This window comes from Lygodium microphyllum, chromosome 6, assembly GCF_053477565.2.
Source record: "Lygodium microphyllum isolate KBCC chromosome 6, Lygodium_microphyllum_v1.1.10, whole genome shotgun sequence".
Lineage (NCBI taxonomy): Eukaryota > Viridiplantae > Streptophyta > Polypodiopsida > Schizaeales > Lygodiaceae > Lygodium > Lygodium microphyllum.
Genome location: NC_141140.1, coordinates 15,448,257 through 15,470,792, shown reverse-complemented (window position 1 = coordinate 15,470,792; position 22,536 = coordinate 15,448,257). Strand labels below are relative to the sequence as shown.

At 42.1% G+C, this 22,536-nt stretch overlaps 1 protein-coding gene across 3 annotated transcripts in view; it reads right to left on the bottom strand.

The window, feature by feature from the left end:
• The window catches only part of PRT6 (proteolysis 6), a 161,101-nt gene that overhangs the window by 89,633 nt on the left and 48,932 nt on the right, over positions 1-22,536 (bottom strand). For all 3 annotated transcript variants that reach the window (XM_087679274.1, XM_087679273.1, XM_087679272.1), the window contains exons 4-8: positions 8,096-8,236; positions 7,669-7,912; positions 6,764-7,573; positions 6,097-6,324; positions 5,229-5,971 (exon numbers count right to left, since the gene is read on the bottom strand). In XM_087679274.1, coding sequence (XP_087535400.1) covers positions 5,229-5,971; positions 6,097-6,324; positions 6,764-7,573; positions 7,669-7,912; positions 8,096-8,236 — 2,166 coding nt within the window. The remainder of the gene's footprint in view (positions 1-5,228; positions 5,972-6,096; positions 6,325-6,763; positions 7,574-7,668; positions 7,913-8,095; positions 8,237-22,536) is intronic.

The window sequence follows — 22,536 nt, the reverse complement described above, 5'->3', positions numbered from 1 at the left end:
TCACAATTAGGGCCACCAAAAAGGCTATTGCCCCCTCTTGTATGCTGTCATCTACACCAAAAGGACCTTGGGTTGCTGTCACATGCACCTGGAGGGCTCCAAACTGCTGTCCCCTACTATATGACTAGTCCTTGGTAGTTGCAAATCACATCAGCAATATCTCCTTGCTCTCTAACACTCTCCTTCTCTCTTAGAATGACTAGAATAGACTTCCACCAGCCCCCCAAAACGTTTTTCCCACTTACATAGGTAAGCTTATTAATCAATATTCAAAATATTAATTTTAAAAATTAATTTAATAATTATTCTAGTGCCCAAAAAATAATTCCACCAACCAATAATTAAATTGGCTAGGCCAATTGTCTTTTAAGTAACCCAACGCAGTTATTAGCTCTTAGACGAGCAATAATTAATTAATTAATGCCTAGTCTCTAATGTCACCACTAACATTAGTGACCAATAAATTGGTCTAGGCCAAAATCCGACATCGAGTACCACCTAGTACCTCTTAGACATAACTTATCACAACTTTTGCCTTTGGCATCAATTGATATTGCGGATTCATGGGTCCCACGCTACGAAATAATTAACTTGCACCTTGCATTACCACACATGATTAGCTTTCAAAAGTGCTAAGCAAAGCAATAAAATTCTGCATCCTTGTGACATACTCTACCCACAATCCTAACTAGGTGGAACTAGATACACAAGTATCATTCAATCACACAATCAAACAAATACTATCTCATCCTCATATTGTACCCCTATATGAGCACTATACCACCTTAGCTCCTTTTACAATATATCACTGACCAATTTTCAACATGTTACACTTTGATATCCAGTGACAATCAGTATTATGCATGGTTTTGTCTCATAGGCCAATTTTGGCCTTAGAAGACATTAATATTTCTTTCTTTCTCTCTCTCTCTCTCTGTTTGTGTTTATTTGTGTTTGAGTTTTGAGTTTTGCATTTAGGGTTTGAGTTTCACACGTCACTGTCTAAGCCTTTGTGTCTCAATCATAGTCATACTTTCTATGTGTCCTCAGTGAAAACCCTAACATATCTTCATAAAACCCACTCATCATTCTATTGTGGCCCATCAACCGACATTTGGACAGGGCTTCTGTGCCCAATGCCTCCACCTCAATCCACACTTTATGGAAACATTTATGTTCCAAATGCCTCCACCATCAAGACCATGTGAACAATCACAACCTATTTCTACCTACCCACCTCCTATTTCTTCTTATCTCTCTCTCCCTCCTACCCATCTTTTCCTTCTAATCCATCTTATCTGACACCTCATGATTCATCTTCCTCATCGGCCAACCACGCTTTTCCTAAAGACTCATTTCAACGAGTGAAATTATACCACTTTGTCAAATCTGATGATGCATGTTTTTTACTCTCAAAACCTATGGGATCTTGTTCGATGGTAGGAACCCCAATCCATTCCCGCACTTGTTCTATACATAATCTCTGTCATAGTCAAGTTAATGCAAGGTCTTCTCCCTGAGTTTCACTCCTAATTACAAGGAATAGGTATTGTCAACATTGTTAAAAGGTTGGCCATTATGACAACGAGTATTGATCAAAGGCAAGAAGCACACAACCAAAACCCAGGAATCAAACCCCCCACCCCTCAATCAAGCAATCCCCAGCAAGGAAGGCAAGGTGATAACCAAAATTAGGAACAATAGTGTGGTTAGACCCACACTGCCACTGGTCATCCATCACAGTCGACCTCATTCTCAAATGCCAAAGGGCTTGTTTGACTGGTTTACAAAGACTGACCTCGTCTCTTTAGAGACATCTGAGGATGCAAGCCTCATCCACATCTGTGAGTTATCTCCCAATGAGGTGACAACAAAGGCCCACTCTTTCCAACCTAGCACTTCTTCTTTTATTTCAATTGTGAATAGTGGAGCCACACATCACATGACCCCCATCCAAGATATTTTTCTCACTCAAGTCCCTACGGTCGCGTGTGTCCCGATCAAAAATAACTCCTAGGTCAAGATTCAAGCTCACGATCACATCATTGTTGGCACTAACCAATATCCGAATCTTACTACACTAAACAATGTCTACTATGTTTCCCAACTTGGGGTGAACTTGTTATCCATTTAGCAGCTTTGCCACTTGGGGCAAGCAATCTTTTTTACACTGACCATAGTCGAGGTCCTCAACTCTTAGTTGGGCTTAGTGATTGCTCATGGTGAGATATAGCCTAATGGCTATTACCATATAACCCACTTTCTTTCCGAACTGATAGAGCTAAAAACTCAGTGCTCCACCGCTTCCAAGCTTTAGCCATCACACAGAGATGGATGACTTAGTAGGCCACTGGGCAACCAACATACACCCTTTGTCCGATGCTTTGGCCTCTCTAAGGTGAGCATTTGGGCTCCCTTGGTAAGATTATTATCATCTTTATAGTCTTGGTAGATCATTGGGCAACCGACATGCACCCTACTAGATACCCTAGCCAGTTTGGGCTGGGGCGCCTTGGGGTAAAAGAAAAAGAAAAAGCACTTGGGCTTGTTTGCAATTCCTCCTAATACCAGTTTTAGGCTTCAGAGAGGGTGTTGAGCTAAATTTACATTAGCTTCTTTAAAACAAGCCCAAAATATTAATTAATGAATTTTACCGAACTTTATTAAAAGAAATATTACCGAACTTTATAGTTTTCCATGTTCCAGAGCTGCAGTACAATCTATCACCATTGCTGCCCAACAGTCCACGACCACCAAACTGCTGTGTTTTGCTGCAACCTCCTCCACCCTACCTACCACGTCAACCACAAACTTGTGTTTTTTTGTCTACAAGGTCCATATTGCTACCATGTCATCATTGTTGACTACGTTTGCAAATTTCCAACATCCAATTACTCATCTATCATCACTGATCCAACATCCACTGTTGTATTTGCTAGTGCCTTGCTACATTTCAAGATCCGTCAAAGTACGACACACTCTCCAACTCATGCTCTCTGCCCTAGTCCTCCAAACGCGTGAGTTCAAGGATAAGTATTCATTCATTGCATAATGTGTTTGCTACATTGAGCATCATTTTTTATTCAAATTCATTCATTTCATTATTCAATGTGTTCATTGTCTCTAAATTTCGAAGGAAAAACAAGCAAACAATGCTAAATTTCTAAGGAAAAACAAAAGCCCTTAAGAAAAACAAGCAAACTAACTAAATAACAACATCCACTATGTTTTCATCTGCCTTTTGCAAGACTTAGTAGGCCACTAGACAGCCAACATGCACCCTTTGTCCAATGCTCTGGCCTCTCTAAGGTGAGCACTTGGGCTCCCTTGGTAAGAATACCATCACCTTTATAGTCTTGGTAGGTCATTGGGCAGCCGATGTGCCACTGTGCCCGATGCCCTAGCTTGTTTGGGGTGGGAAACCTTGGATTTTTTATTTTCTTTAAGGACTTAGGCTTGTTTGTAATCCCTCCTAGTACCAATTTTGGGCCTGAGACGGGGTATTCAGCTAAAATTGCATTACTTCTTTAAAATAGGCCCAAAACATGCTTAATTAATGAATTTACCAAACTTTATCAATAAGAAACATGGTCCTAGAGAGTTTCTATAACTCGCATGCAAACCCTAATTAGGGAGGCCCCAAACCTTCTGTAAACAAACAGGCTGCCCTCCATTAAGCCAAATCTCAATTTTGCAGCTTGCACATGCTCGCTCTCTATTGTTCACACCCCGTTCCCCGAGGATATCTCAGCCAGAGCTGTCCCTCATTGTTGTCTATCACCTTGTGCCCACTGCCAAGCCTTGTATTGGAGCCGTCTATCAGCTAGCGACTGCTGTCAAGGCTGGAACAGCTTGAGTTTACAATTTTCCATCTTCTCAAGATGCCATACAGCCTTTCCCTGCTGCCATCCCAGCTGTCCATGACCACCAAACTACTGCGTTTTGCTGCAGTCTGCTCCACCCTGCCTGCCACGTCAAGCCACAAACCTGCATTTTGCTGCACTCTGCTCCACCCTGCGTGCCACATCAGCCACAAACCTGCGTTTTGCTGTCTGCAGCATCCGTACTACTACCACACCATCATTGCCACCTGCGTTTGCAAAATTCCAACATCTGACTGCTCGTCTATAATCACTGATCCAACATCCACTGCGATATTTGCTGCTGCCAAACACTCGCGTAGGCTCCCTTTCTGCATTTTGGGCTCATACTCTCTATCCTGGTCCGCAAGACATGGGAGTTCGGGGGTCAATATTCATTCACTGCATAATGTGTTTGCTACATTGAGCATCATATTCTATTCAGATTTATTCATTTCATTATTCACTAAGTTCATTGTCTCTGAGTTACCCTAACCCTAACTATGTTCTATTATCAGTTTGTGCTTTGTCATACGATTGTATTTGAGTTTCGCACTAATGGAGAATAAGCAACGGGGAGAGAGACAGAGAGAGAGATGACACAAGAATAGGTATAAGAAATGTATTCAGTCCATATTCTTTCACATTGTAATCTCAAATTCAAGCTCTCTCTTCCTCCTACATTATATGGCTATTGGGGTGCTGCAAAATTGTAGCAATAGTTGAGTTTCAAGCTAAGAGTTCAGATCCGTCCATATAACATTGCCATCATTCCCTTTCCTTTGAAACGTATGCTTCAAGCAGACATGAATACCAGCCTTATTCGTTCATACCTGGTTGTCCCTAGGACATATAGCTCGACAATGCTAGTTCTGATTTCAAGATTTTACCTATCATGCACTTGCTTTTCTAATGTCTCCTTAGCTTCTGCCAAGCACACCTAGCAACAGAGATGCACACTTACAGAACAAACCACACTTAGACCCCACTAACAACTGGGACCCAATGCAGTGAAACTTTACCAGCCATCACAGGACACTTTCCATCCCCAGCACCAGCCTGAGAAATACTCAGTATCAAGCAGACACACATGCATCTCCATAAATAGGACCTGTCTCTCCAACTCATAGAACTATCAATGAAGTCAAGCATTCAGCCAACTCGCTCCATCCTACCCCCTCCCATCTAAAATGCAATTCTCCATCATGCACATGCATACCATATGACTACCATTTGAAGAAGCTGCATCATACTGGCTGCTTACCAGAGACTTTAATGGGTTCATGCCTGCAAACTATATACAGGAATATGAAGAAATATAAAGATAGAAGATAGGACATGGAAAAAAGCTATCCAGACAGGACTGACCTTTGTAGCAATGATGACAGATAACGATCAAGGCATTCTTGATGAACCGCATGTCCACAGGAAGACATATGAACACCAATGTTATCATCCGAACCAACATAATCATGAAGCAGTCCTTCAACAGCATTTGCAGAAGAAGATCTAGAAATCCTATGCCGTAGTTGTCCTGCCAAAGGAACTGAGTTCTCACTCTCTAACTCCTGCTGCTGCTGCTGCTGCTGTTGCAATTGCTGCTCCTTGTAATTTCGGGATAATATAGTGACATACTCCTGTAAAACAATTTTAATAAAATTCTCTCTAATCCTATTTTTCTCCTCATCGTCTGCATCAGCTTCATCCTTTATAGCATATTGTGAGTCACTTAAAAGAACATTTGCAGAATCACTACTGCTTTCAGGTTCCTCTTCCATCATGTCATCACTGCCCGTCTCAGAGCTTGAACTTTCTTCCATCCTTGTATCAATAGACATTTGTCTACCAGAAATACGGGTATAATCTTGATCTTCAAGGAACTCTAGCAAATCTTCCACTTGTAGAGGCCCCTCCCGATCAATTTCTCCATTCAAAGCCATGTGTATCAAATTCAGCAACTCCACATGGATGTGCGTCTCCTGGTTCCCAGTATCTAATGGCATTGGTCCAAACTCCGTTTCTCCAAGTGATAAGGGCTCAGTATCCTCTTGCCTACCACCTTTTTCCCATGACACTTGTCCTTTTTCAGCTATAGCCAGAAGCCTCGATCTCTGCAACAACAAAGCAGCCTGTAACTACAGCTAAAGAACACCATGCTTAACTTTGTAAGACATTATCTTTATCACAACTATCAAGTTATGATTATAGCACTGCCACATATAGAAAATTTAATAACCTGAACAAAAGTCAAGAAGGATGTAGGACTATCGGAGCTAGAATCCCGGCAGAGAGCACAGACAACGATAGTTGAGTTCTGACAGGACTGCTCAGATTGTGACCTTGACTCCACTACTTTCTTACTATCCAAGGGTCTCCTTTGAGGTCTGCTTTTGTTCATGTCATCGCTCTCTTGTGAATGCTGCAAACTAGCTGCAAACTTGTCTTGCGCTGCTTTCATTTTTGCCTGTGCAGCTCAAAAGAATACGTCATTTACCTCTATGATGAAAATCAAGCTAGTGAATCTACTTTATGGACATGTTGATGAGGTAAAACAATGAGCAATGGATTCAATTACAAGATGAAGCATATACTAGACATCAGCATGTACCTTCAGTAAATCAATGTCAGAACCCATAATTATGAACAGAAAACATGAATGCTTGTAACTACTCATCATGTAGATAGAAGTATATCCAGAAGCTATCTTTCAGATATTCTACGAGTTCCTATGGAAGAACCTTGGGTAATATAGCCAAAGAAAAGATCTATGAGTAAGGCACCTGTGTGGGAGACCTAAATATTACATCCCATTAAGAATTAGTAATGTAATGTGATAATCAAGCAAAAGGTTATACTTCCATGTAATACAGGTGAAAATATTAGAATCAGATTCACAAACTTACCATAATAGCTGCTTGGCGTTCTTTTGCAAGCAATTTCCTCTTTTCAGCTTCTGTAAGATTTTGGGACTGCTCTATAACCTTCAAATTACATTCAGTATCCTTTTCCACCTTCATCACCCTATGTAAAGCATCTGGTGCAAGTGACTCTATTTCTTTCATGCAACCCTGATGAAGCTTTGCAAATTTCTCAAGTAAGCTCTTTACAAGAATACCAATGCCACCTTGATGTGATTCTGCAGGCAATCCAAAACCTTCATTGGTATCGTATTTTTTTATTAACAGGACCAACAAAGAGAGAAGGCTTTGTCTGCTAGAGATCTCTGTGCCATCCGCACCCCCAGTATACACTCTCTCTGTGGCTTTTGCCAGTAAAGGAGGTGCCTCCTCTGCATGACGTGTAGGACTGTTGGATGAGTATATAACACTAGAACCACCTTCCACACTTGTGGGCCTATAATCTACATCATTATCATATGAAAATAACTTGCAAACATCAAGGCCAAGGGCAAGTAGATGAAGAGCAGTGATTAACACCCCCTCAGGAGCACGAGACTCAGAGACTTTCTCTGAGAACACTGCATGGAATAGAACTGAACGCAAAATGTCATGCACTCTGGCACAAGTTGCAATTCTAGAGAGAATCTGCAGAGGAGGAAAAGGTTTCTGCCATTGTGGCAGTTGATTAACTACTGCAGATACTTTGTGTGCACGCAAATAACGATCTTCTGCACATTGCAGCTCTCTTGCGCTCCACCGTGGATGATAAAGATCAAGTTCTTTCCAACATTCTTCACGCAGACTATACCTACCCTGTCCAGTCCAATTACAAGAAGCTAAGATGCATTTGGAAATAGTAGGAGAAAGTTGCTTATTTTAATAAAGGGAACACAAAAGGTACAATTAACCTGTTGCATGCCAGATGGCTCGTAGTATGTTGATACTGAGTCCAGTGCCTCTTGCCATTGTTTGTTGTCATGAAGACGAGGTGGTAGAGACTTCATTAGTTGACTGTGTGTAGCATCACTTATTGCAAGCCTCCTGATCAGTTCTCTCCGACAAGCTTGAGCTGCAGAATAGCCACAAAACCCACGCTCGACCACAATGCAAATCAGAAGTGACAACATTTGTTGTGCCAAAGTGGTTTCATACCTGCATATTTCAAAAGCATTGACAACACAATATCCGGTCTCAGGCCTATGCTCAGGACACAATAGTAATGCAACACTATCAACAAGAATTTCCAGTAGAAGCTCAAGTGCAGAATAAACATGTAGCTCTCTTAAGAGCTCTTTACAACCAAAGAAATAAATAAGAAGGCTGATAGGAATATACTCATTTGGCCGCAGAAGAAATAATGAAAAATAGTCAGCCAGTCCAAAGCGGGAGACTATCCTTTCAACAAATTCTTCTGGAGGAGCCATGGCTCCACAACATTGCAGCAAAAATAAATCAAGATCTGAGCTGTCTTCACACCTGCAATATTATAGAAAACAATCCAAACAGAGGATGCTGAGAAATCGCTCAAAATGAATGAAAAATATTAACAGCCACTTGAGATTTCTTCCCCAGGACCCAACTAGATCACAGACAGGAAACACTTTGATCTACAATTCAACTAATTTGGCTTATGGCTAGGACAGATTATCAGAAGAACGTTGCTCAGAAAGCATATGGAGACCATTTTACAGTTCTTAAAGTAAGCATACGTTGTCACTACCAGGTATTCTTTCATTTTACTTGCTTCATGAATGAAGAATTAGCAAGGGCACTGGGTGATCGCCGTTTCCTCCCTACCTATCAACATCACTAGCACAACTGAAGCTGGATGGACCTAATGTTAGTAAATATCTTCAGCTCTCATAAAGCTCTAAAGTGCAATAAAGACAGGATCCTAGAACTTGTTCAAAGGGAAACTGCTTGCATTTTCCCTCTTCATCAACTGACGACTGCCCAAGAGATCAGGTGACTACTGCTGCTGCTGCTACTAGGCACTGGTCACTGCAGCTTCATCCCACCATGGAATGAATAGAGGAGGAGGAGACTAAATGAGAAAAAGGTGAGAGAAGGAACAAATTGACTGATGACTGAATGATACAAGGCTGCAATGCTCAGCCCCAACAGACAGCACTGAGCATCAACATGGATGCCAGAAGAAAGCAGGGGGATGAGTGAAGCATGAGGGATCACTGACCTGATGGATCTGATGGATGAACAGAGTGAGTAGAATGCCCATACACAAACAACTTGAGGCCAAAATTGGCATACAAACTGGCCAGGGCAAAATGTGGGCACCTAAGTCAGCCCACCCAACTGATCAAAATGGTCATGGTGCCAAAAAGAAGTGTCACAACAAGGTGCTCCAAAGACACGATCTTACCAAGGAATGTAAGCGCATCCCGAATCTCCTCCATCTTGTGGATGTGGTACTTCATCGTAGGGGAATCTACGTCAAATAGTTGTTGAAGCTTCAACCCAAGGGATACGCAATGCCCAAATGTCTGGACCTAGTAGGGTAAGCGGGCCAACATAGTGCCATTTAACTTGCTCGCTGTCAAAAAATTTATGCCATTGAAATTTGGGAAATTTCTTTTGGCACAGAGGTTAGGAAGCGTAAGTGTGGTGACGAAATAGTTTTGGCACTGTGCTCTGCTTCACTTCAAGAGATCAACCTAAAGGAAAATTTTGTAGTGCTGATAAAAATCCCCCATAAGAGTTCCAAACCTACAAGGGGTCATTCTTTTATTGGCCTCGTTACCCTAAAGAGATGCCCAATCTCTTCCAAACCTCTATACTAGTGCAAATGCATCTTACATGCATGAGCACAAAATCTACACAACTCAAAAAGAGAGGAGACCGAGCTCTGGCATTCAACAAATCCCATAAAGCTGCTGTGTCCAAAATCCCTTCAACATGTGGATCCACAATTGGTCGAGGAATAGGGTCTATCACAAAATCCTTGACTTTGCATGAGTACAGAGGGTAGTTCGTCCCATCCAACTTTTTTGGTGCAGATAGAGAGGGTGGAACAAGCACCTGCACAAGGGGTACCATAATCACCAATCGGGGACTAGTAGTCCTAGAAGATTAAGAAGGGAGAGAGTGATAATATGGTGGTCATAAGGAAGCTTAGTCTATTAAGCTAAAACATGGTTGCATTCATACTACATACATATTGATTCATTCTATATGGTTTGACCATAACATATGATACATATCGCATCAAATCCTACCAAAAAATATGTTATTTTTTGCCCATGAAGACTAGATCATAATCTCAAGCCCCTCCCTCACGACCCCCCCCCCCTCTCTCTCTCTCTCTCTCTCTCCAGTAATCAAGTGGTTTTCTAGCGGTAAGTCACTTGTTTTTATTAACCTACTAACACGGGTTCAATTCTTCCTTTTTGTAACACCCATAAGAAATGAACGTGTGGGATGTAGGAGTTGAACTAAAGATGTCACGGGGACGTGAAATTTTGAGATGCTTTAATCTTGCTAGTAACATTTGATTAAGTTATTAATCAAATGTGCCAGGTTGTTTAGCACGTGTGATGCAAATGGCAATTATTTCATGGGAATGGGCCAAGGACCCCGAGGATGCAATGGGTATTAAAGGCAAAAGTTGTGTTAAGTTATGCCAACTGGGTTTTGGTGGTCAGTTGGTGCCAGGTTGGACCCTAGGACAATTGTTTGGCCAGTAAGTGTCAGTGGTGACACTAGGGACTAGCATTAATTAATTAATTAATGCTAGTCTAAGGGTCAACAGAGGTTGGGAACCACTCCAAGTTGCAAATGGCCTAGCCAATTTCATTACAGATGGGCATGTTTAATTTTGGGCACGGTCAAAACGGCTGAAATTAATTTTCAGAATTAATTAATTCTGAAAAATTAATTTAATGGCTGAAAATGCATTAGGAAGGCTGCCACTTGGCAAAGCTTTCCCATGCAACGGGAGAAGGCTGTTGAACGGTGGTGGAAGTGGATTGCAACCATTCAGGAGCTTGGTGGAGGGAGAGGAGGTGATCAGATTTGGCTCTGAGAAGCGACGACAACTGATCGCGCGCCGCGACAGGACAAGGGGCAGCAGGTATTCTCTTCCGCCTCAAGAGAGGCAGCGGTAGAAGAGGAGGGTTCGCCAGCCCAGCTAATGTTTTACCACCCTTTTGAAGCTATTGGTGCCATCAAATTTGTCATCAGAGCTACGAATCAAAAGATACATTTCAGCTGATTTTCTCTCTCTCTACAGCATTCTCTCATCTCCTCCGGTCTATGCTCAAGCATTCTTAGTAATTCTCAGCCATTCGTAGTAGAGTGCAGCCAAATTTGGTGGACAACAGAGAGTTTACTGCTGTAAACCCTAAATTACAATAGTAATTAGGGTTTAGCAGCCACCTTGGGACCCGTGCCATCAGTCAAAGGCATTGTACACTAAAATCAGCACCGGAAATTCATGGAATTGCGAGGATTTCAGATGCCAGCCCATCTATTGTGAATTTGGGGCAGCACTTGACCAATTGGGGTTCCATTAGAGCAAGTCCTAGGTGAAAATCAAGGGGCAATTTGCCCGAATGCTTTGCTGATTTTTTTTGGAACAGCAAGGGGCTTTTGGATCAGCCAAGGAGATCGTGAAATCTCAGCTTGTAATTTATCCATTAGCAGCTGAAATTAAAGAAATACCGAAAGGGGCGCCAATTTTGGGGCCAATAGGGTGTCCTCTGTCCAAGATTATGAAGGTAAAGTGAGCATTTCAGTTTATGTTCATTTGCTAATTGTTGTAATTAAGTGCTTAATCAGGTTAAACCACCCTATCCGAGAAGGAAGGCTGGTTTCATGGTTCTATTGCCGGGATAATCACTCAATCTCTTGATTTGGTGAGCCCGAGACACCTGATTGCAAGTCAAAGCTTTGTGCTAGTGTTGATTTTTGTGCTCAGCTGAGAAATTACAGCAACATGTCTTCATACAGTGAGATGGAATCAAGCAGCGATGATGCCTCTCAGTATGGACATTCTCATGGGAATGAAGGAAATGCAATGCCTAATCTTGGACAAGGCTCTCATGATGGACAACAAGCTGAAAATGTTGTTGTTGGGCAAGATACAGGGCCTTCAAGCCATCATGGGGTAGATGACCAGCAAAGTGAAGAGGAATTTGATGACCAATTCAAGAATCGGATCATGACAGCAGCAAATCTCTTTGCTGAATCGGCAAAGGATCCTCAATTCACCCAATTTTTGAATGCTCTAAAGAAGGACAGCAAGGGCAAGAAGAAGAAGTCACCTTCTACACCTTCGAGACAGCAAGGTGCACCGAAGGTAGTGCCAAATCCTTCACTTGAAGCTCCTAAAGAGGCCAATGAAGCTAAACAGTTGGTACCTATGGGACAAGGAATGCAAATGCAAGGCCATTATGGAAGTGCCAATCCAATGGATTTTGGATAGTCGCGCATGCATGCTATGATGGGGCAGCCAGGATACTTTGGTGGTAGCACGATTTTTCATGCAATGGTTGGCCAAGGGCCGCATACGGAAATGCATGGCACAAATCCCTATGGTATACAACAGTCAATGCATGGTGTGCAAGGCCCATTGTATCGGGTATGGCTGGAAATGTGCAAAACCCTATCTATGTATGGTAGCATTGGCTCAATGCTTGGGACACAAAGTGGAATGTTTGGCAATGCATCTGCATCCTCGAATGCTTATGGGCCTCAAGGAATGACTGTTGGTCATGCAAATGCTTCATTTGGGCTTGGTCATGATGTAAATACAACAAATGCACCCTTTTTGCAACAACCAGTGTATGACAACTTGACTCCCAAAGGGGAAGCAAAAGACTATGATGAGGGTGGAAAAGCAGTGAAGTTTGAGTCCTTCAGTGGTGCACAAGATAGGCTGAAAGCTTTGACCTTCATTCAGCAATTTGATACGGCCTATTCAGGGGGAACCTTCACCGAATCCTCTAAGATTCGAAAGGCAGCCACTTTCTTGAAGGGGAATGCATTGCAGTGGTGATCCACGCTCTTGATGCAAGATAGAGCACCGTCAACATGGGTACAATTCAAGCAATACAATAAGAAGTTTTGGGATGCATTGCTGCCCGTCACTTCTTATCGTGCCGTACCCCTTCATGAGTAAGTGGAAAAATACGTAGGTGGACTGCCCAAAGGAATCAGGGATTTTTGCATAAAATCCACCGTGTCTAGCATGTCTCAGCTCATAGAGACTGCTGCTACAGCCGATGCTTTGCTGCGTGGAAAGGATTCGGGCTTCCAAGAGAGCGGGGAGAAGCCGAATAAAAAGTTGCTTAAGGTTGAGAAAAGGGGCATATCTGATAACCAACCTAGAAAGAGGTCAAAACAGCAAAGAAAGGGCCCGAAAACATTGGCACAATGTAGGGAATTGATGGCTGCAAATAAATGCTTTATTTGTGAACAAGAGGGTCATATTGCAAAGAATTGTCCCAATAGGCAGCAAGCTGCAAAATCAGAAAATCAGGGAGATCCTAAGGGTAAAAGGCCCAAAACATCAGTGGGATTGGTGCCCAATGTTGTTAGTGACCAGCCCAATGATGATGCTACTGAGTTGTGCAGAGCATGGGGTAAAATTAGGGATCAGCGTACATTGATCTTCTTTGATAATGGTGCACGAGCCAACTTCATCTCTACTTACATGGCAGCCCGTCTAGGCATCAAAGAGGATGAGATAGGAGCCATGGGGAAAGTTGGAATGGCATGTAAGGGTCATGCAAAACCTGTCACACCACTCATTGGAAAGCTTCGGTTGCACATACAGGGATATGTGGACAGCGAAGAGTTTTACATTGCTCCACTTGAAAGTTGTGATGTGTTGCTTGGTATGCCATGGTGCCACCATATGCATAAGAGATCACTATTCAACATAAGGGAAAGACACTCACACTTGATGTAAAGTTGAAAGGGGAATCTGTCCCTGTTGTATCTGCAACTGCTATTTCTAAAGTAATGAAAAATCATCTTTTACCATATTTAGTTTTTGCTAAGGATAAAGATGATAGTGAAAATGTTGGGAATATGTCTAAATTAGAGAAGGATCGCATGTCATTTCCGAAAATGTAAGCTAATTGCTTCTCTCAGTCACTTCCAAGGCAGCTACTACCTGAAAGACCCGAAGATCATGGCATAGATCTTATCCCTGGAAATAGCCCTCCTAATAAACCACCCTATAGAGTCGATGCAGCCCAACACGAGGAGATTATGAGTCAGGTAAATGAGCTGTTAGAAAAGAGTTGATTCAGCCCAGCTCATCTCCTTTCTGTTCTCCAATGCTTTTGGTGCAAAAAAAGGATGGTTCATGGTGTATATGCATTGACTATCATGCTCTGAACAAGATCACAATAAAGAACCGCTTTCCGATCCCTCGGATCGATGATGTTATGGATAGATTGCAGGAAGCAGCAATATTCAGTCGTATAGATTTGAAAAGTGGGTATCATCAAATACGCATTAGACCGAAGGATGTGCCTAAGACAGCTTTCAAGTCATCTTTTGGGTTGCATGAATTTCTTGTCATGCCTTTTGGACTTACGAATGCTCTTGCCACTTTTAATCGGATAATGGATCGCATCTTTCGGCCACATAGAGCATTTGTGGGTACTTTCTTTGATGACATGATTGTCTATTAAAAGAATGAGACAGAGCATAGAAAGCACTTGGACATTGTTTTCAATGAGCTACATAAGCATAGGCTGGTTATCAATGACAAGAAGAGTGAATTCTTTTTGCATGAAATCCACTTCTTGGGACATATTGTATCGGCTGATGGTATTCGTATGGACCCTGCTAAGGTTGAAGCAATACTTTCATGGCTAGCTTTGAAGAATGTTCATGAGATCCGCAGCTTATTGGGTTTATGTTCCTACTATAGGAAGAATGTACGCGGGTTTACTGAAATTGCATCTCCATTGCATGCTTTGCAAAAGAAAGATGTGCCATTTAGATGGACAGCAATGGAAATTTCAACATTTGAAAAGTTGAAGGAAAATATAACTTCAGATCCTGTGCTTGTGTTACCTGATCCAAGGAAGTAATTTGTGGTTCAATGTGATGCATGTGGTAACAGCATTAGGGTTGTCCTTATGCAAGATGGCCGAGTTGTGGCTTATGAGAGCCGAATTCTCCACGGTGCAGAGAGGAATTTACAAGTTTATGAGAAAGAGCTCTTGGTTGTAATTCATGCACTGTCTATGTGGAAACATTATTTGTTAGTGGCTGATTTTATAATGCAGACAGATCATCAGACTTTGAGGTACTTTCTGACGCAAACAAAGTTGTCAGAGAAGCATGTGAGATGGGCAAACTTTATCTCTATGTTTCATTTTCAGATTGTACACATTGATGGTAAAAAGAATGTTGTGTTTGATGCACTGTCACGTAAGCCACAAATTTCAACCGTCACTATGGTTTATCACACTGAGTTGGATGCCATGAAAGAGCAATATACTGCTGATTCGGACTTTGCTAATGTTTATGATCAGCTTTGCAATGGCCAAAGGCATGAGCATTTTATGCTAAGAGAAGGATTTTTGATTATGCATGGACGACTGTGTGTCACAAAGCAGTTGAGCCTAGAGTGATCATTGAAAGTCATGCTCCTCCGTATGTAGGACACTGTTTGAGAATATGGGTACCACGCTAAAATTCTCATCATCCTTCCATCTGCAGACAGATGATCAGTCTGAGGAAGCAAATTCCACAATGTTGGATCTTTTGAGATGCTATATTTCAGACCACAAGACATAGTGGGAGCAGTATTTGCCATTAGTTGAGTTTACATACAATAATACGGTGCATAGTTCCACTGGCAAGGCTCCATTTGAGGTGGTTGAGGGTGGCAAGAAGGTTCCACCTATTTTGCATACTAAGGATAAGATCTTTGAGGCTAATCGCTTTGTGGAAAGCTTGGATGCAACCTATGCAAAGATAAAGTATGCACTTCAGAGATCACAGGACAAGCCAAAGCGGAGAGCTGATCGCCATAGACATGCTTTACAGTTTGCAAAGGAACATTATGTATTGCTGCGTTTCGAAAAGGCAAGGCTGAAAAAGATGAAGGGAAGAGAGAGGTTGTATCCGAAGTTAAGCATGAGATACTATGGGCCCTTTCAAGTGTTGGAAAAGATCAGGGATGTTGCATATCGGCTGAAATTACCTCCACATTGGCGGATACACAATGCCTTTCATGTTAGTTTGTTGAGACCTTTTCGTGGTGATGTGCCAAAAGATGTATCTGCTAAAATTCAGCCAAAGGTTGAGAAACTAGATGAGATCTTGGTACCCGAGCTGATTTTGGCAAATAAGGAAAGAAAGATCAGAGGTAAAGTTTCCAGAAGATATTTCGTGAAGTTTCAAAACTATTCACCAATGGATGCAAAATGGATGGAAGAGGATGACTTGGCAGACCATCCTTAGTTGTTGCAACGTTATCCCGATGCCTTTCAATTAGAGTCGGCTTACTCAGGTTAAGCAGAGCGGGGGTCCAGAGCATTGCCTGATGCTCGAGGGGGAGGTAGCACTTCCACTCCACGAGTTTTGGACAGCTCTCGTATGTAGTGGATCTCGGATGTATTCAGCATGCATCCAAGGTACTATGCTAACAGTATGTCTGCCATGAGGTCAGTACTCGGTGTACTAGTCACTGTGAGATACATGTATATGAGTATGGTTGTCACCACGGCTCTGAGACTATACTTATGCATTATTTTTTGGACCAGTTTGGCATGAGTTTTTGCCTCAGTTTTGAGATCAATTTCTGATTAGTTTCAGCTCAATTTTTGATCAGTTTGAGAACTGTTTATGATCACTTTGGGATCAGTTTTGCATCAGTTTCTGATCAGTTTTTTACCATCACCTTGTGATCAGTTTGGAGTCACATTTGCAGACATTTGTGATCAGTTCTCATATCAGTCCATGATCAGTTAATGATCAGGTCATGCACAGTTTTTAATGGTTTACAGTTGATTCCATGGACAGCCGCATGTAAACGAATGTCATTTACAATTTCAGCATGGTTTATGCTGAGAATATGCTTTACTATGGTTTTGAAGTCAGAACAGTTAAAAAACATGAGTTATGGATTCATCCAATGGTTTCTAGCAACAGTTTTGGACTGTTTTTCAGTTTTTCTATTATGTTTTGCTGGCTGGAAATTTTCAATAAGTTTTGCGCATAGGCAACGGTTCGACAACAGTGGCCAATGTTGTCGTGAGTGTCATGCCAAATTGAAATTCGAGTGCAATATAGTTTTGCTTTGGCCCAATGAAGTGCAATCAAAGACGATTGCAAGGTTTTCAAGGGGGAGGTCTATCATAGGGACATAAAATTTTGAGATGCTTTAATCTTGCTAGTAACATTTGATTAAGTTATTAATCAAATGTGCAAGGTTGTTTAGCACATGTGATGCACATGGCAGTTATTTCATGGGAATGGGCCAAGGACCCTGAGGATGCAGTGGGTATTAAAGGCAAAAGTTGTGTTAAGTTATGCCAACTGGGTTTTGGTGGTCAGTTGGTGCTAGGTTGGACCCTAGGACAATTGTTTGGCCATTAAGTGTCAGTGGTGACACTAGGGACTAGCATTAATTAGTTAATTAATGCTAGTCTGAGGGTTAACAGAGGTTGGGAACCACTCCAAGTTGCAAATGGCCTAGCCAATTTCATTACAGATGGGCATGTTTATTTTTGGGCAGGGTCAAAAGGGCTGAAATTAATTTTCAGAATTAATTAATTCTGAGAAATTAATTTAATGGCTGAAAATGCATTAGGAAGGCTGCCACTTGGCAAAAGCTTTCCCATGCAACTAGGGAGAAGGCTGTTGGAGGGTGATGGAAGTGGATTGCAGCCATTCATGAGCTTGGTGGAAGAAGAGGAGGTGATCAAATTTGGCTCTGAGAGGCAACGACGACTGATCGCGCACTGCGACAGGACAAGGGGCAGCAGGTTTTCTCTTCTGCCTCAAGAGAGGCAACATTAGAAGAGGAGGGCTCACCAGCCGAGCTAATGTTTTACCCCCCTTTTGAAGCTGTTGGTGCCATCAAATTTGTCATCAAAGCTACGAATCAAAAGATACATTTCAGCTAATTTTCTCTCTCTCTACAACACTCTCATCTCCTCCGGTCTATGCTCAAGCATTCTTAGTAATTCTCAGCCATTCGTAGTAGAGTGCAGCCAAATTTGGTGGACAACAGAGAGTTTACTGCTGTAAACCCTAAATTACAACAGTAATTAGGGTTTAGCAACCACCTTGGGACCCGTGCCATCAGTCAAAGGCATTGTACACTAAAATCAGCACCGGAAATTCATGGAATTGCGAGGATTTCAGATGCCAGCCCATCTATTGTGAATTTGGGGCAGCACTTGACCAATTGGGGTTCCATTAGAGCAAGTCCTGGGTGAAAATCAAGGGGCAATTTGCCCGAATGCTTTGCTGATTTTTTTTGGAACAGCAAGGGGCTTTTGGATCAGCCAAGGAGATCGTGAAATCTCGGCTTGTAATTTATCCATTAGCAGTTGAAATTAAAGAAATACCGAAAGCGGCACCAGTTTTGTGGCCAACACGGTGTCCTCTGTCCAAGATTATGAAGGTAAAGTGAGCATTTCAGTTTATGTTCATTTGCTGATTGCTGCAATTAAGTGCTTAATTAGGTTAAACCACCCTATCCGAGAAGGAAGGCTGGTTTCAAAAGACCTTCTGGTTACCACTCTTTTCAACTTAACCAACTAAGCTACACTCGTTTGGTCTCTCTCTCTCTCTCTCTCTCTCTCTCTCTCTCTCTAAGAAAAATGAAGAGGCTCCTTGTCCATCCACCCTCTAGTTTGCTTTTTTATATGAGGTGTGATGTATAATGTATTATGTATACGCTCCCATCTGCCTGCTTGTAGTGCATTATGCATCAGGTTTTGCCTTATTACTCTCAGGTATTCATCTTATTAGCTGAAGTTACATTGCTGTTTTAGCCCTAAACATGTGAAGTTTTTTCTTTCCCGTACTAATATCATACCATACCTTACAAAATCTTAAGGTACCAATTAGTACCACATTTTACCATACCGTATCATATCATATCTTTCGTACCTAACAACCTTGAGCTAAAAAGGTGCATTAAAAACTTAAAACCTCAATTAGATCTTTAGACAACCCCAAAACTCAAAAATTATCAAAACTTTATTAAATATCACCTAAGTATTTGTGTTCCATAAGCCAACAAAAACTTTGGGAGGATCCACATCTATAAATACAAGACTTCTAGCCACTTGCCCCATCCTCATTTTTGCAGATTTCTCCATCATCTCACACCATCTTCCACTATTATCTACACCTTTGCACACAAAATTACCTCCGTTCATGATGCAGCCAGCTCTCTCCCAGCTCCTGGCAATCAATCTATAAAGTCCGGAGTGCTGCATTTACAGCAGGTACCACCTTAACAGCCTGTCCACATCATTCAGCAGTTGTCACCGGCCCTGGGGCCTACATTTATACTTATTTCAGACAGCCACAGTGTTGACATTAGCATCTATGCAATCACTAACATCCACAAGGGCAAAAGAAGGCTACAATTTAAGCTTCTAGCAGCTGCCTACATCAGCATGTCCACCTTTTTCTACTAGGCATGGAATGCCTAGTGTGCAAGTTGAGTCTTTATGGACTCAAGCACGCACATAGGGAATGGTATCACAAGTTCAATGCTTTCATGCATTCACTGTCATTTTTTCGTAGTGACAAGTAGGGTTGTCAGGTACAAAAGGTACGGTACAGTACGATACGATAAAATACGGTACTAATCGGTACATTATGATTTTATAAGGTACAGTACGATCTTAGTACCCAAAAAAAAAAAAAAACTTGGTTATTTTGAATTATAGATAATAGAACACATGTTTAGAGCTAAAATTGCAATGTCACTTGAGTTAATAGTAGGATGAATACATGAGGATAACAAGGAAAAACCTCATGCACAACATGCGCAATGCGCTACTAGAAGACAAATGGGAGTGTATATGTAATACATCAAAGAACAAAGCAAAGTTTAGGGTGGATGGACAAACAGGCTCTTCATTCTTTTTTTTTGTATGTGTGAGACGCGAGAGAGAGAGAGAGAGAGAGAGAGAGTGTGTGTGTGTGAGAGAGAGAGACTTGGAATTATGATAATAAACATAAGGCTTAGGAGTTGGAAGATATTGTGTGGTCTAATCTTCAGAGGCCAAAAATAGCTTGTTTTTTGGTACGAAATAGTACTAATACGTACTGTACTGTACGGTACGAACCGTACGAAACAAACTAGTCTGTATGTAGTACGAATGCAACTATGGTGACAAGGATCCATGTTTTTACATGAAGAAGGCAAGGATCCATGTTTTTACATGAAAAAGGCCAGTGATGGTAGCCTTATCATTTTGGTGCTGTATGTTAATGACATGCTGATTGATGGGAGTGCTCATGATAAGTTCGATGCTGTGAAGACTCAACTCAAGAAGAGCTTTGAGATGAAGGACATGGGGCATGCTTCTGTCAAAAGTGGTGCAGCAATGGAAGCATAGACAGGTGCCAAAATAAACCATTGAACACAAGACAGAAGAGAGAGAAAACAAAAGAACATTGGAAAAGAAGAGAACTTAGACATGTGCTCAAGAACTGGAATCCATATACCAATCACGTATAACAGTGAGTCACTAGTTGCATGGCCACTGGCACCTGCTCGTCTCTCTGACGGAAGTCCACCTAAAAAATGATGATGATTGAGCGGGAGGACAAGGAGCCACAAAAAAAAAGGCCCAAAAAAGACCATAACCAACAATTGGCCGACTAGCATAAAATGCCAAAAACCACATGAAATGACCACAAATAAAAATGTCTAAAATGACTACAAATGTGCCCAGCCCATCAAGCATACACAAGCACACAAGCTGACAATCCTGCTAGCACCCTCTCTTAGATCATGGGTGATCTGATACAATATAATGATACAATGATAATAACTCATCACAGTCCATACAACATAGAACCACCAAAGTAGAACCATGGATACCCAAGCAGTGGGTGATCAAGCCACCACCAAGGTGCCTCGAAGAGAACCTAATGTCAATGTTGATCATATCAACTCCTGAAAATAGAGTAGAAACATAGCATGTCTCGATGTCCGTCATCAATGTCTTATGATAGCATACAAGACCATCCTATCAAAAATGCCTCTGGACATAGGTGACCGTGGATTCCCTGCCTTTGGCCAAACTACTGAAGTGTCCCCTCGTGAGCTCAAACTAGGAGTGAATCCCACTCTCTCTCAAATAACCACCTCATCATGAACTTAATGTCACTCCCACCTCCAGGTTTTGAACTTGTCAGACTTCGGTTGATGCGTCAGGGACATCCCTCTGTGGAACCTATGCACCTATACACTTGTATAGATGAGGCTTGTCTACCCCATCTCACCACCCTCTCACACTTCTTCTCTAGCACTAGAGAGTCGTGAGGGATGACCGCATCACCTGGACTAGAAAGCAACAAATGAAGAGGCAATCAAGCCCTTCTCTCAGTCTGAAGAAGTGAATCGCTTCTACACCTTGGGCTTCTCCTTGGCCAGAGGATCGGAGTCAAACTCTAAGAAAGAGGATGACTCGTCAGAGGAGTCCGCAACACGCTTCTTTACTTCTCCTTCTTCTTCCTTGAGGCTACTAACTGTTGAGAAACCCTTCACCCACAGTTTGTGTTTCTGCGTTTTGTGTTTAGGGTTTGCAGCCCCAAAAATAGACTGGCTGTGCCTATTTATAGGCCACTCTCTCATTCATTCCTAACAGATGATTCATTCAGTCCATCACCTCTTCTCTCCAGTCTCTCCACTACCCCTCACACCCCTTCAAGAGGACATTGCGGTCCGTGGTTCGTGGCTGTCTTCATCATCTTCCTTGTGCTACGGCACCCTTGGTCCCTTGTATCACATTCACTCCATGATTCAGAACTTCATCATTCCATTCATCAGAGTTTCTTCTCTCTTCTCTTCTCTTCTCCATATTTGTCGATTCCATTCATCAGAGTTTCTACTCTCTTCTCTTCTCTTCTCCATATTTGTCAAGTTCACTCTGTGTTCCTCCCCGCCAACCCTACTATCTCGCTGGTACGTCATCTTCACATGGTATCAGAGCTGAATCTGCTCAAACATCGGCAAAGAACCTCCACTCCAGTAAAGGCAAAGACCAGTGGCGAGTTCGGCATCCACTTCTCTTCTTCTTCCGCTACATCAAAATCTCGTTTTTGCAAAATTTCAGGTATTTCAGTTTGCTGCCCACACCCCGTTCACGAAGGACATCTCAGTCGAAGCTGTCCATTGCTATCTCCATCAATTGGCGCCTGATTTCCAGCTCTCTTCACACAATTTGGAGCTGATTCCAGCCAGGCAACTAATGTTCCTTTGCAGACCTGCTGCCGTACAGCCTACCAGGTCATCACAGTCCTGCTGTGTTTTTAGTCTCTCTCTCCTGCTACCTGCGTTTTTAGTCTTTCTCTCTCCTACTGTCTATCTTGCCTGCTTTTTTAGTCTTTCTTTCACCTGACGCCTACGTTTTTAGTCATTCTCTCTTGCAGGCTATTCTGCTTGCATTTTTAGTATTTCTCTCTCCTGCAGGCTGTCCTGCCTGCGTTTTTAGTCTTTCTCTCTCCTCACCTGCGTTTTTCTACTGGTTGCAATCTCTTACTACTGGTCACATCCTCCTCCCACTGGCAACTCACTTCCAGCCCTTCCACTA